The sequence below is a fragment of the Seriola dumerili genome, unplaced genomic scaffold, assembly GCF_002260705.1.
Source record: "Seriola dumerili isolate Sdu_G_001 unplaced genomic scaffold, Sdu_1.0 BDQW01000040.1, whole genome shotgun sequence".
NCBI classification, from domain to species: Eukaryota; Metazoa; Chordata; class Actinopteri; order Carangiformes; family Carangidae; genus Seriola; species Seriola dumerili.
Window position 1 is genome coordinate 3,723,611 of NW_019174295.1, and position 15,282 is coordinate 3,738,892.

Sequence of the window (15,282 nt, forward strand, 5' to 3'; positions counted from 1 at the left end):
AAAAAGTCATAGTATAGTATGGCATAAAAAATCATAGTATAGTATGGCATATAAAGTCATAAAAAAGTCAAAGTATGGTATGCCATAAAAAGTCATAGTATATTATGGCATAAAAAGTCAGAAAAAAGTAATAGTATAGTATGGCATAAAAAGTCATAAAAAAGTCATAGTATAGTAAGTAATGAAAAGTCAGAAAAAGTCATATTATGGTATGGCATAAAAATTCATAGAAACCTCATAGTATAGTATGACATGAAAAGTCATGAAAACCTCATAGTATAATAAGGCATAAAAAGTCATAGTATAGTAAGTAATGAAAAGTCAGAAAAAGTCATATTATGGTATGGCATAAAAATTCATAGAAACCTCATAGTATAGTATGACATGCAAAGTCATGAAAACCTCATAGTATAATAAGGCATAAAAAGTCATAGTATAGTAAGTAATGAAAAGTCAGAAAAAGTCATATTATGGTATGGCATAAAAATTCATAGAAACCTCATAGTATAGTATGACATGCAAAGTCATGAAAACCTCATAGTATAATAAGGCATAAAAAGTCATAGTATAGTAAGTAATGAAAAGTCAGAAAAAGTCATATTATGGTATGGCATAAAAATTCATAGAAACCTCATAGTATAGTATGACATGCAAAGTCATGAAAACCTCATAGTATAATAAGGCATAAAAAGTCATAGTATAGTAAGTAATGAAAAGTCAGAAAAAGTCATATTATGGTATGGCATAAAAATTCATAGAAACCTCATAGTATAGTATGACATGCAAAGTCATGAAAACCTCATAGTATAATAAGGCATAAAAAGTCATAGTATAGTAAGTAATGAAAAGTCAGAAAAAGTCATATTATGGTATGGCATAAAAATTCATAGAAACCTCATAGTATAGTATGACATGCAAAGTCATGAAAACCTCATAGTATAATAAGGCATAAAAAGTCATAGTATAGTAAGTAATGAAAAGTCAGAAAAAGTCATATTATGGTATGGCATAAAAATTCATAGAAACCTCATAGTATAGTATGACATGCAAAGTCATGAAAACCTCATAGTATAATAAGGCATAAAAAGTCATAGTATAGTAAGTAATGAAAAGTCAGAAAAAGTCATATTATGGTATGGCATAAAAATTCATAGAAACCTCATAGTATAGTATGACATGCAAAGTCATGAAAACCTCATAGTATAATAAGGCATAAAAAGTCATAGTATAGTAAGTAATGAAAAGTCAGAAAAAGTCATATTATGGTATGGCATAAAAATTCATAGAAACCTCATAGTATAGTATGACATGCAAAGTCATGAAAACCTCATAGTATAATAAGGCATAAAAAGTCATAGTATAGTAAGTAATGAAAAGTCAGAAAAAGTCATATTATGGTATGGCATAAAAATTCATAGAAACCTCATAGTATAGTATGACATGCAAAGTCATGAAAACCTCATAGTATAATAAGGCATAAAAAGTCATAGTATAGTAAGTAATGAAAAGTCAGAAAAAGTCATATTATGGTATGGCATAAAAATTCATAGAAACCTCATAGTATAGTATGACATGCAAAGTCATGAAAACCTCATAGTATAATAAGGCATAAAAAGTCATAGTATAGTAAGTAATGAAAAGTCAGAAAAAGTCATATTATGGTATGGCATAAAAATTCATAGAAACCTCATAGTATAGTATGACATGCAAAGTCATGAAAACCTCATAGTATAATAAGGCATAAAAAGTCATAGTATAGTAAGTAATGAAAAGTCAGAAAAAGTCATATTATGGTATGGCATAAAAATTCATAGAAACCTCATAGTATAGTATGACATGCAAAGTCATGAAAACCTCATAGTATAATAAGGCATAAAAAGTCATAGTATAGTAAGTAATGAAAAGTCAGAAAAAGTCATATTATGGTATGGCATAAAAATTCATAGAAACCTCATAGTATAGTATGACATGCAAAGTCATGAAAACCTCATAGTATAATAAGGCATAAAAAGTCATAGTATAGTAAGTAATGAAAAGTCAGAAAAAGTCATATTATGGTATGGCATAAAAATTCATAGAAACCTCATAGTATAGTATGACATGCAAAGTCATGAAAACCTCATAGTATAATAAGGCATAAAAAGTCATAGTATAGTAAGTAATGAAAAGTCAGAAAAAGTCATATTATGGTATGGCATAAAAATTCATAGAAACCTCATAGTATAGTATGACATGCAAAGTCATGAAAACCTCATAGTATAATAAGGCATAAAAAGTCATAGTATAGTAAGTAATGAAAAGTCAGAAAAAGTCATATTATGGTATGGCATAAAAATTCATAGAAACCTCATAGTATAGTATGACATGCAAAGTCATGAAAACCTCATAGTATAATAAGGCATAAAAAGTCATAGTATAGTAAGTAATGAAAAGTCAGAAAAAGTCATATTATGGTATGGCATAAAAATTCATAGAAACCTCATAGTATAGTATGACATGCAAAGTCATGAAAACCTCATAGTATAATAAGGCATAAAAAGTCATAGTATAGTAAGTAATGAAAAGTCAGAAAAAGTCATATTATGGTATGGCATAAAAATTCATAGAAACCTCATAGTATAGTATGACATGCAAAGTCATGAAAACCTCATAGTATAATAAGGCATAAAAAGTCATAGTATAGTAAGTAATGAAAAGTCAGAAAAAGTCATATTATGGTATGGCATAAAAATTCATAGAAACCTCATAGTATAGTATGACATGCAAAGTCATGAAAACCTCATAGTATAATAAGGCATAAAAAGTCATAGTATAGTAAGTAATGAAAAGTCAGAAAAAGTCATATTATGGTATGGCATAAAAATTCATAGAAACCTCATAGTATAGTATGACATGCAAAGTCATGAAAACCTCATAGTATAATAAGGCATAAAAAGTCATAGTATAGTAAGTAATGAAAAGTCAGAAAAAGTCATATTATGGTATGGCATAAAAATTCATAGAAACCTCATAGTATAGTATGACATGCAAAGTCATGAAAACCTCATAGTATAATAAGGCATAAAAAGTCATAGTATAGTAAGTAATGAAAAGTCAGAAAAAGTCATATTATGGTATGGCATAAAAATTCATAGAAACCTCATAGTATAGTATGACATGCAAAGTCATGAAAACCTCATAGTATAATAAGGCATAAAAAGTCATAGTATAGTAAGTAATGAAAAGTCAGAAAAAGTCATATTATGGTATGGCATAAAAATTCATAGAAACCTCATAGTATAGTATGACATGCAAAGTCATGAAAACCTCATAGTATAATAAGGCATAAAAAGTCATAGTATAGTATGGCATAAAAAGTCATAAAAATGTCATAGTATAGTATGGCATAAAAATTAAGAAAAAAGTCCTAGTATAGTGTGGCATAAAAAGTCATATTATGGTATGGTAAAAAAAAAAGTCATAAAAAAGTCATAGTATTGTATGGTATAAAAAGTCATAGTATATTATGGCATAAAAAGTCATATTATGGTATGGTAAAAAAAAATTCATAAAAAAGTCATAGTATAGTATGGCAAAAAAAATCATAGTATAGTATGGCATATAAAGTCATAAAAAAGTCAAAGTATTGTATGGTATAAAAAGTCATAGTATATTATGGCATTAAAAGTCAGAAAAAAGTCATAGTATAGTATGGCATTAAAAGTCCAAGAAAAGTCATAGTATAGTAAGTAATGAAAAGTCAGAAAAAGTCATATTATGGTATGGCATAAAATTTCATAGAAACCTCATAGTTTAGTATGGCATGAAAAGTCATGAAAACCTCATAGTATAGTATGGCATAAAAAGTCATAAAAAAGTCATAATATAGTATGGCATAAAAAGTCATAAAAAAGTCATAGTATAGTAAGGCATAAAAAATCAGAAAAAAGTCATAGTATAGTATGGCATGAAAAGTCATAGTATAGCATGGCATAAAAAGTGAGAAAAAATCATAGTATGGCATAAAAAGTGAGAAAAAACTCATAGTATGGCATAAAAAGTCATAAAAAAGTCACGCATAGTATGGCATGAAAAATCACAAAAAACCTCATCGTATAGTAAGGCCTGAAAAGTCATAAAAAAGTCATAGTATAGTATGGCATGAAAAGTCATAGTATAGCATGGCATAAAAAGTGAGAAAAAATCATAGTATGGCATAAAAAGTGAGAAAAAACTCATAGTATGGCATAAAAAGTCATAAAAAAGTCACGCATAGTATGGCATGAAAAATCACAAAAAACCTCATCGTATAGTAAGGCCTGAAAAGTCATAAAAAAGTCACAGTATAGTATGGCATAAAAGTCATTAAAAAAAAGTCATGGTATAGTATGGCATAAAAAGTTAGAAAAAAGTCATAGTGTAGTAAAGCATAAAAAGTCAGAAAAATACAGTAAATTAATGTAAAAAAAATGTGATACTATAGTAGGGCATAAAAAGTCCTAAAAAGCTTATAGAATATTAAGGCATAAAAAGTCATAAAAAAGTAAGTCTTAGTATAGTATGGCATGAAAAGTCATAAAAATGTTGTAGTATAATAGGGCATAAAAAGTCATAAAAACCTTAGTACAGTAAGGCATGAAAAGTCCTAAAAACCTCATAGTATAGTTAGGCATAAAATGTTATAAAAAATCGTAGTGTAGCATGGCATAAAAAGTTATAAAAAATGACATAGTATAGCAAGGCATAAAAAGTTATAAAAACGTCATTGTATAGTAAGGCATGAAAATTCATAAAAAAATTCACTGTATAGTAAGGCATAAAAAGTCATAAAAACCTCTTATTATATTAAGGAATGAAAACCACACCTGTGTGGAACTCCAGTAGATTTGCTTATATCTAAATACTGGAGAGGGTGTTTACTCCTCAAACTGTGATCAACATTAACTCACAATTGCACCTTCAGTGTGCCCAAAACTGTAGGCGTACATTTTTCTAATTCGTTTATTTTATCTATTTATTAATTTTTTATATTTTACTGTGTTTAGTAAACTGTTAGTCATATTTTATATAAACTGTATAAAGCTATTTCTGCTACTGTAAGGAATATATTTTTATCTACCTTTATTTTATTTTAATATCTTAATATTTTTTGTGTGAAATGGTCTAATTTAAAGACATTGGCTCATAGAAATAATCACCTTATAAAAAGACTCTATATGTCAATTCTGTGCCCTCAATGATCCTGACTGTGACCACAGGACTAGAGGCATGTCACAGGACTTTCATATAAAATCTGTATTTTAAATACTGACATGTCATGACAGGAATAGGTGAATTGATCAGGTGTTAATTGCACTTTGTTGTGTTGTGTTAATTCCTTATGGTAACAACACAAACAACCAAACTGGAAGACACATTTCTCACAGTCTGACAATGTTTTTTAGCCATTTCAGTTTCATGGCACAGCAGGTGATTAGTTGATCCACATATGCTCAAGAGGACACACAGCTCTGTTCCTGTTGCCCTGCACTCACACACACACACAGACACACACAAACACACTCTAATGAGCCTTTTCAGATGACACAATGATCCGTCTCTGTGAAGTGAAGAGAATGACATCACAGTTATGGCCTTTCTGTAGCTCCACAGCGGCAACACTGCCAAGACTTGACAGCTGCAACTGTCTGTCTGTGTGCTGGACATAAACAAAGCACACACACCATTACACACGCACACACACACAGCACTCAACCAGCATCCCAGCAGCTGTTGCCATGGGCGGAGCAGCGATTCAATCATTTGCTTGCACAAAGATTCCTGCGATGTTGTTGTGAACAAGTGTGATCAAATCTGTTCCCAGTGACAACTGCGCTGATTCACAGATACATGTTGAGTCAACAGACATGTTGTCATAACGCAAACAGAAAAATGTTAGAATTGACACATGCTCACATACTTGACATACCGCAGATGTGTGTAGACACACACACACACACACACACACACACACACATATATATATATATATATATATATAAAGCGTGGTGATGTGAGATATTATTGTTTTGAATTATCAGACTGAAAATGTTTGAGATTTCCTGATTACTGATTTATGCAATTTTATTATGCCGTAATATTATATTTAATCATAACATTTTAGCATCTCATTATTTCATCATTACATAACATATTATATAACATGTCATTATCATCAAGCTTTCTTTCCTTGCTCCCATTGTGTAAGAAGAAAAGGTATCAACACATTGCTGTTGTTGATTAATCAATTAGTCAACAGAAAAACTAATCAGCAACTGTTTTGATAGTCAATTAATTATTGATTGATCATTTTTAAAACAAAAATCTCAAAATATTTCCTTGATCCCACTCCTCCAAAATGAGGTTTTTCTGTTTTTCTTTCACCACCTGGGAAACTGTGATGAGCCACTTTTACCATTACATAACTAATTGATTAATTGAGAAAATAATCATCAATTGATCAATAATGAAAATAACTGTTAGTCAGATCTAGACCTAATCTAGATCACCAGAAAATTACCCTTGGAGTTGTCACAGTTATGTGACACAAGTGATCTTATTTGTGTCAGTGGAGCAGCTCATCACTCACACACATCACACACATCACACACACACACACACACACACACACACACACACACACACACACACACACACACACGCACACACTAAATCCAATTCTGGATTCTTCTGCTTTTGGAGTTCACATTGTAACTCATAACTATTATGGGAATTTTCTACTGAGGATTTCTCAAATACTGTAATTCACTGTTTGCACATCTGTCTTAAAGCAATCTTACAATCCTTTGTGTTGGTATTCCTCCGCTGCAGCTCGGCGAGCAAACACTGTGCAGGGAAACAGAATAAAGGATGTTTGTACTAAAAAGATAGGAGCTTTGGAAATGTACACATGATTTGTCTTACTCGGACAGCTGAAGTCTAATATTAGATAAACTTTGAATATGTTTTCACTCAGAACGTGGGCTCTGTAACTTTAGAAAGGGATCTCTTATGGGCAAGTATGGACAGGACACAACACCTCTCACTGCTCATATGAACACCAGACTGTTGTTTCAAGACAGACTTGATAAAGAGTGAACTTATCCTTTGAACAGCATAGACAAATTGTTAAGTAAAATTAACTGTGTACAATGACAGGCAGGATGTAGGAAAACATAAACTAAAAATATTAAAATTAAAGGTAGATTATAAAAATCATAATGTTAACATACTTTGTTCTTCTTTCAGCTTCACACATTATAAAATAAACAGTTTTTTCTTGAACAATAATCAACATATACATATTTCCACAATGATTGATATTCTGACACAAATGTATGACAGGTTTTCTAGAGCTATAACCGTCTCTATTCCTCTCCTGTAGTACAGGCCTCACAGCAACCCCTGCTGGCTGAACTCAGTCATGAGTTTCAGGGCCAAAGATACCTGCAGTGCATCACAGCCAGGTCTGAAAGAATTACTACAGCCTCTGTTGTCTATCCTCAGTCTAACAATAATATTGTTTAAATGGAACTACAAAGCTTACAGTTTACAATCCCCTTACCTATTGTACAATGTTTGCATGTATCTTAAATATTCACTTCTTGTTGTTTTTCCATCATATTTAAATTCAAACCTCAATGTCTCATCTAATTTATATTCATGTGCTGTGTCATTTACAAAGGCACTGTGGATAAAAGACCACAGTTTGTAAGGTGAACAGGAGTTTAACAGATTATTGATGATTGACAGGTAGAGAAGAACATCATCACTGCAGACTGATGGTGATTATTTAAACTGTTCTCTACATCCTGTGTTTACATATCCTGCAAACTCAGCCTCCAGGTTTGTTTCCTGGTCTGATGAGAGGAAGCTGAATGCACATTTCAATTAGGCACAGCAAAGTATCATATTAGACAGAGAGTCTGAGGAGGATGTCACACTGTAAATATATAAATCCCACTGAGCCACACACACACACACACACACACACACACGCGCACACACACACACACACACTGACACTGCAGAGCAGCAGGATTAGCAGCTCTGTTACAATAAATGACGGCAGATTTTCTCCAACCTGTTGAGGATGAAATATGACGAGCAGACTGATGAAGAGACGGAGATGAGGCGGAACTGGTGGGCGGACAGTCAGACAGGTAGACACAGTGATGCCTTGACTGACTTATTGTTCGTTAAACTGGCGGGCGGATGTGACAAGCTCAGGCCGTGACGAACTCTATGACTGTTATCTGAGTCACCAAACAACAAACTCCTCCACATGCATTTGCAACTTCTCTCTCCCACTCAGGGCTTTTCTTCCACACACATATACTTTTATATACACACACACACACACACACACCCACACTGTCATTACCATTGCAGTACAGTCCTCCGAGCAGCTGGCCAGGATGTTGTCATCATGAGGGCACCAGTCAATGTCGAGGACCGGTCCAGCGTGGCCGACCACCAGCGGGTAGCTCTTATCCACACGACCTGTCTGCAGCGCACAGCAGCAGTGACACACAGGAGCAAGTTAGGGCCGTGTTTGTACATACAATTGCTTAACATTAATATTCATCTATTCGTCATAACTAAGTGAAAAACTGAAAGTGAGTTTTTTAGACATGCAAAGTTACATGTAACTGTTGTTTTGACAGCATCTTAGTGGCTTTATTTCAATGTGATCCAAACAGATTAAGACTGAAAGCTTAGTGTTGAGTCTAAAGTCCATTTAGCAGCTTCTCCCAGCTTTCGAGCAGATCACAAATCTTCTGCAACACATACAGATTGTTTGGTTGTCATGTAATTCTGCATCTTCTAATAGTTTTTCTTTTTCTTTTTGAGTATTTTAAGGACTTTATCCAAATGGACCTTGTGGAGAAATTATTTTGTTTTCTATTTGAAATTCTCACCTTGTGGTGAGACAACGGGTCGGGAAACTACATGTTTAAATAGAATCATTGAAATGCTGTTGAAACAACCATGGATTTGTCCTGTTAGCGGGTCACAGTTGGGGCCCTCATTGACAGGCCACCTCTTGCCCTCTGTGCATTGAGTTTGTGCCCTATCTGCATTGCAGTGCACACAGCATAATATGCATGTCAGGTATTGTAAAAGAGACACAAATGTGAATGTTCAGGCAGGATTGAATCTATAAGAGTCTGCTCACATCTCAGCAAAGTAATTTCCTCATAATTTAGAGCAGTTTAATAAGACGGTTCGGCCAGTGTTATTAGACTGACTCTGTGAAAACTGACGACCAATGTCCAGTGTTCTGTCTGAATGGATCTCTCGTGTAAACAAGACCAAATGTGGCCGTCAAAACCTTCAACCAAAACCCCCAGTATCATGGTGGACTTCCAGGACACAGATAAAACCAGACATTTTTTAATATGCAAACTAAAATCATGATGCCACTTCCACTTTATTTCATCTTCCCCTGCTCTTATCTTGAACATTTGTATCAACTTCTGAGCTATCTCTCCCTCCACGCACACACACACGAACACACACCAAAAACACACCCCAAGAGAGGTGTATTTATAGCTGAGCGACGAGGCGTTGAAAGGGGAGTTTTTCTTGTGGCCTGTTGGGGACCCGGAGGGGGGAGATGGAGGATGGAGAGCACGTTGGTGTGTATTAATAGCATGTCTGTTCACCATGACTCCAATATATAATCACGTCCACTTCCCAGTGTCTCCAAAAAACTCTGTGCATTATTCTGTGTCACTAATTACCACCGCTGATATGCGAGTTGATCACCTTGTTACACCTATGACATTTCTAAACTGCTGTTCATTCCCCTCTTTGTAGTCCAATTATAACACTTTCACAATTCTCATGTGGCCTAAAGTTATTTAAAACAGGAAGTACACACATGATTTACAGTCTCCAGATACAACTATAATATATTATATTATTATTATATAATTTTTCAAAAACTACTGTATTTTTTTGTGACTGAAGACAATTAACTTCTGCTGGACTGTGATTGGCAGCTGGTGTTAGCATCCCGGCTCAAAATGAAACCTGCTGAGTGGAGGTATCTCATGGGGCAGGTCAACTCAATTGCTGCAGCACTGGCTGATTACAGCGGCGTCAGCGGTTATTTGGAGAGCTCCACCTTGAGCTGTGATCTGCAGCTAACTTGACACATTGTGAAACTGGCTGTGAAAATAGTTTTTTGAATATGTAATAACTGAGAATTTTACCGCAGTACTATTGAAGCAACTTCAGCAATTAAATAGAGATTTCAGATAATTGTGTTTGTCATATCAAACCCAAACTTACAGCTACTTTACTATTTTAGCCTCTAAAATGCATAAAATGTGATATGTAGTAGCGTTAATCTATTTTACTTTGATAGGATGACTGGAGTTGCGTATTTCATAACATGATAATGGGTAGGTTTAGTTTTGTCTTTGTGGTGTTCATCGTTTATTTTAAGGCGATGTTGTTATCATCATGAGGCGCGATGAACTTTAACACCACACTGAAGCATCGCAGCTTTAAGCGCCTGATCTGTCTCGACCTGTTGCTTTTCCTGTCGCTGTATTTCTGTTTCAGCAATTATGGTGTCCTTCCCAAGGCCAAGAGCAAATATTATGTCCTCTGCTGTTAGACTGAAAACAGACTGAAAACATACTAGTCAAGTCAATCTCGAAGGATGAGACATAAGATTTATTTTTAGTGTTTTTCAAATATCTGAGGCAAAAGAAAATATTTAATCTCAGTAAAGAGCTGCCAGTCCTCTTCACTCTCCCTTTTACAGCCTGCTGATTATGTCACACATCGACCCTGTTATAGCTACTTATAGCTACTTATAGCTAAACATTACAGAGCGTTCAGTTACTGAGACAAGCCTCCTTACAAGATTAATGCTTAGTCATGAAATCTGAACCGATCAATACAAAGAGATACAATGATCTGAAACCGAAGTGGCCACACAGATTTTTAGATGATGGCATTGCCTTGTGTGTCCTTGATGAGCTGAACAATAATGTCAGCTCATGAATGCTGAGAAACAAGGAAGCCATCTTTGCTTCCCTTTTTGCCCCTTTTTCTCTTTCCCCTTCCCAAGCTGATAGCATAGGTTGACTGACACATCAGTTTTCTTCCAGCATACCAACTGACACGTAATAAAAACACATTTTGAAAATTACTATCATCCTCAATCAATATTTTAAACACACACAAATACTTTCCAAACAGAAAGGCATGTTATGTTATCAGCATGCTAATAGTTGCTAATCACCAGGAAACACAAAGTTAAGTTGAGGTTGATGGAAATGTCATTAGATTTGCTTTGACCTTACTGACCTTAGAGAGGGGCAGGACCAGGAACGCTCCTCCGCCACTGGACTCAACAATGACTGCCAGGAACTTTGGGTTGACGGCACAGAAGGAGCTGTCCCACGTCACCTTGGAAACGCGAATGTCATCGTAACCCTGCTCAGCTTTGACCGTCTGGCCAAAGACATGGCGAAACTTACTCTGCCGCACAATGCTGCGACTCATGGCTGAGGTGAGAAGAGGAAGGTAGGAGGATGCAAAGGTGAAGAAGGGATGAGAGGTGGTAAAATTTTAGGGGGAAAGTGTGAAAGGGAAAAGAAAAAAAATAGAGAAGACACGACTTTCATCATTAACATTCATTACAAACTTCAGCATCATCAGCCATCAAATTCAACTAAAACTAAAATGACCAGCAGAGAGTTATGTGAACAGTTACATACATTTATGTTTGGCCAAAAGTGTTGCGTTTACTTGACTTCACGTGAATCATTTTGTGACAGAGATCCAGGTGATTTCTTTTGGAAATACTGAAGAAAACTTGAAGCAAACACAATTCGATCAGCTCTCATCTCTTCCAGGAAGGAGACATTTCACAGAAAGAGCAAACAAACAATGCTGTCCAGGAAGCTCTTCTCAATCTGTACCTTTTATGCTTTAGATCTTCTTCTACAGCATGTAGTCTGTAATTGTCATAAGTATCAAGTTATTGTGGAGGCAGGTTGTTAAATAATGTTTGTATCAATTAATGTGCTGTTTTTGCTGTTCTTGTTTTCAAGGTTTGAAATGATTCAGTAACTCAGTGACGCTTTCAAGCTCTTTATTTTGAAAGTTCACAAGGCAGTTCACTCACCTTTGGTATTTATTTTATTCAGATTGAAAGACATAAAGTAGATAAGATATTTTCTCTGTGTCGTGATAGCTAGGACTGAAGTTCTTCTTTTGTTTTCTATTTCACTTATATTTATATTCATTGCACTGGCACAGGCACAGGCATATAATAATATAGTGTATACTTGTATATCACTTATATGGGTCTTTTTTCTGCAGAACAGATACTTTTACTTTTGTACTTTTACTTGAGTAAGCTTTTGAATGCAGGACTTTTACTTGTAATGGAGCATTTTTACACAATATCCATCGTTATATTTAGAAGGCCTTGAAAACTTTCTCAGTCTACTTACAATGAGTGATGGGATCCATATTAACTTGTTATTTCCAGTGGTTTGGTCACAGTTTTTGGTTATTTTACAGGAGAGATAACTGTGGGTGGGAAAAGGTTATGTAACTTCTGTGGACCAATCAGGATCCAGCAGTTAACTGGTTGTTTCTTCACCGTCAATCAAATCTGATCAGACCACACCACAGTCCTGATAAAGCAGATAAGCTATATATTTAAAAAAAATAAAAAAATAAATACTTTAAGATCTTTCTTCTTTTCAACTTGTTGGTTATTGAGTCATGAATATTTGATGTTGTTAAAAATTGAACATTTGAACAGCGAACCAAGGCTGTAAATAAGTTATCTGTAAATAACCTTCTGCTTTTCTCTGAATAATGAATGAACTCAGTATTGTGTTTTTAGGCTGGTTGTTGACTGACAGCTTTCTGTCCTGCAGCTCTCCCAGGCACCAGGCCAGAGGGACTATAATCCTCCAAATCACAGGAGATATTCTATAACAGTGCCCACCATCAGTGGAGTTATTAATAGTTGATTGTCCCACCAAACACTATGTGATAGTCGAACTTCAAAGACAAACGCTAAGACTCAGAGAGCGCATAAACACAGGGAGAGCACTTAATATATGACAGATACAATACCAGGGTGAAGTCAGCAATACACTGCACAGCAGTTACATCCATTCACACTCATGTGATACAATCCCTATGAGAATATATTTTAAAACATACAGTATCTAACATACATTCCCAGAATGCACTGGCTTACATAAGGCCAAAACTAAAAGTAGGCCTGTATCCGTCCCTGAAGACGTCTGATAAATGCAGCAGAGTTCTTCCTCTTGTTTAGTGGATGATATGGAACTTAAAACTGTCTGGCTCTTTAAAATAAAAGCACAAAGAGCAGCAGCTGAGTCCAGGGCTCAGTGGAACTTTGTTAATTTATCAGGCCTGTGATCAAGTGAACAGGAGTCCTGACCCCAATCCTGCCACAGTTTTAAATGACGACGTCTGACCTTCACACTAGAATATATATTACAACTCAGACCTAAAGACTGTGGCATACATGACTCAACCAAACTGATTAGAGGACAGAGGCTCTCGCTGCTTTCCTGGAAGCTCTCCGTTATCAAGAGATTTACATTCCAGCGACCACTTCAGGCGGGCCAGCTGTGGGGCATTTCAGGGCGAAGACTATATCATACATACGTGTATATATACATTCAAGAAAGTGGTCTCAGACTTTTAGACTCCACTGTTTATTTTGTTTTGATACTATATCAGAGAGTTGTTTATAGTAACAGTAGTTTAATTTTGTGTTTTTTTCCACCTAGATGTCCAGATAAAGTCCTAATAAACAAAAGAAGAAGAAGAAGAAGAAGAAGAAGAAGAAGCTCTCCTGCTGTTATGATGATCTCAAAGGCCAGAATCAAAACTAACTTGATCTTAAAATTACAAAATGGAAAATTAAAATACCTATTTAGTTATTGTGCATGCTTATAATCTGATTTGAACATGAACACATATTGATCATGGTCAAGTTTAAAGAAAGGGCTTTAAAAAACTCAAAAATCTAACACAAAACTAAATCAAGTAAAGAAAAGAAAAGTAAAGAGAAAGAAACGAAACGCTTTCTCTCTCTTTAAGTTGATTTTCAAACCACAGTTGAAACAGCAGGCTCTCTGACTGGAATAATGTCAGAGAGACTTGTATCTTTCAGGAAAGTGGTGGCAGATATGTGTGATTTATAAATTATGAAATTAAACGTGGAAAACCTCTGACATGCTCCTTTAATTCTCCTCAGGTTAATGAGATTATACCCTCCTCTGTCGCACACGGCACAGCTCTGGGGAGTCGAGACAGAGCGAAAGAATGACACTGCCACTTTCCTAATATAGACATGACAAACTGCACTGTCCCACCCGGGCCGGCCGCTCCTCCCACCCGCCTGCCTGATCCTAAATAGTCCCACAATGAAGCCAACGCTCTCTTTGGTGCTTAATCGTTAATGAACTGACCGTAAATTTAAACAGCCGATGCGCACAAACACACATAAACACGGGGAACATACAGGCTGACAGCGGCGCAGGGGGTGTGAGGGAGGGGGGTCGGGAGGGGGGGGGGGGTTAGAGGGCTAATGTCCAACTGATCCTTGAAGTAGCCTACAGCTGCTGCCATGTAAGACTCAAGACCTGCTCTGGGACGTGAGTAATCACAATGTAACGACTTTTTCTATCAGGATTTCCAAAGGTGGGGACGCGCTCACTCCTCTCCGGCAGTGCAGTACAGAAGCTGACGCACCTCTCACCCCACTGCAGCACCGACACTGACACACGCATTAGGAAAGATAGTCCACAAGACAACTCACCTCAGGTTTTGGGGAGACCCCTCTTCCCTGGACAGCTCTAAGGGTTTGTGTTGAATAGCGCACTCCTCCTCCTCCTCCTCCTGCTGATCTTTATTCCTGTGAATGGTATTCCTCGATGATCCGGCTTCCTGGAGTTGGTGCGGACTTGCTGAGGAGACGCACTGGACAACTGCGTTACGCTCCTCGGCAGGGAAAGAGAGAGGGGAGAGGACCGGGGCAGAGCAGGGAGAGAGGAGGGTGGGTGCAGGGTGGGTGCCGTCTATTTTGGAACAGGCTCTGTCAGTACAGGGAAACGTGACGCGCGCTGGTTACAGGGGGCCAGCGCGTCCCCGGGGGTCAGTGTCACAGCTGGTGGGCTCTGATAGAAGAACTGTGACTTTAACAGGTAAATAAACGCACACAGGTGACCCCTGATCTCC

The 15,282-nt window shown here is 36.1% G+C and overlaps 1 protein-coding gene across 1 annotated transcript in view; it reads right to left on the reverse strand.

Moving 5' to 3' along the window:
* LOC111217047 (coronin-6-like) overlaps positions 1 to 15,057 on the reverse strand; it is a 28,858-nt gene extending 13,801 nt beyond the window's left edge. The window contains exons 1-3 of the mRNA XM_022738729.1: positions 14,864 to 15,057; positions 11,347 to 11,546; positions 8,402 to 8,524 (exon numbers count right to left, since the gene is read on the reverse strand). Coding sequence (XP_022594450.1) covers positions 8,402 to 8,524; positions 11,347 to 11,544 — 321 coding nt within the window. The 5' untranslated portion in view covers positions 11,545 to 11,546; positions 14,864 to 15,057. The remainder of the gene's footprint in view (positions 1 to 8,401; positions 8,525 to 11,346; positions 11,547 to 14,863) is intronic.
* Positions 15,058 to 15,282: the final 225 nt, after the last annotated feature.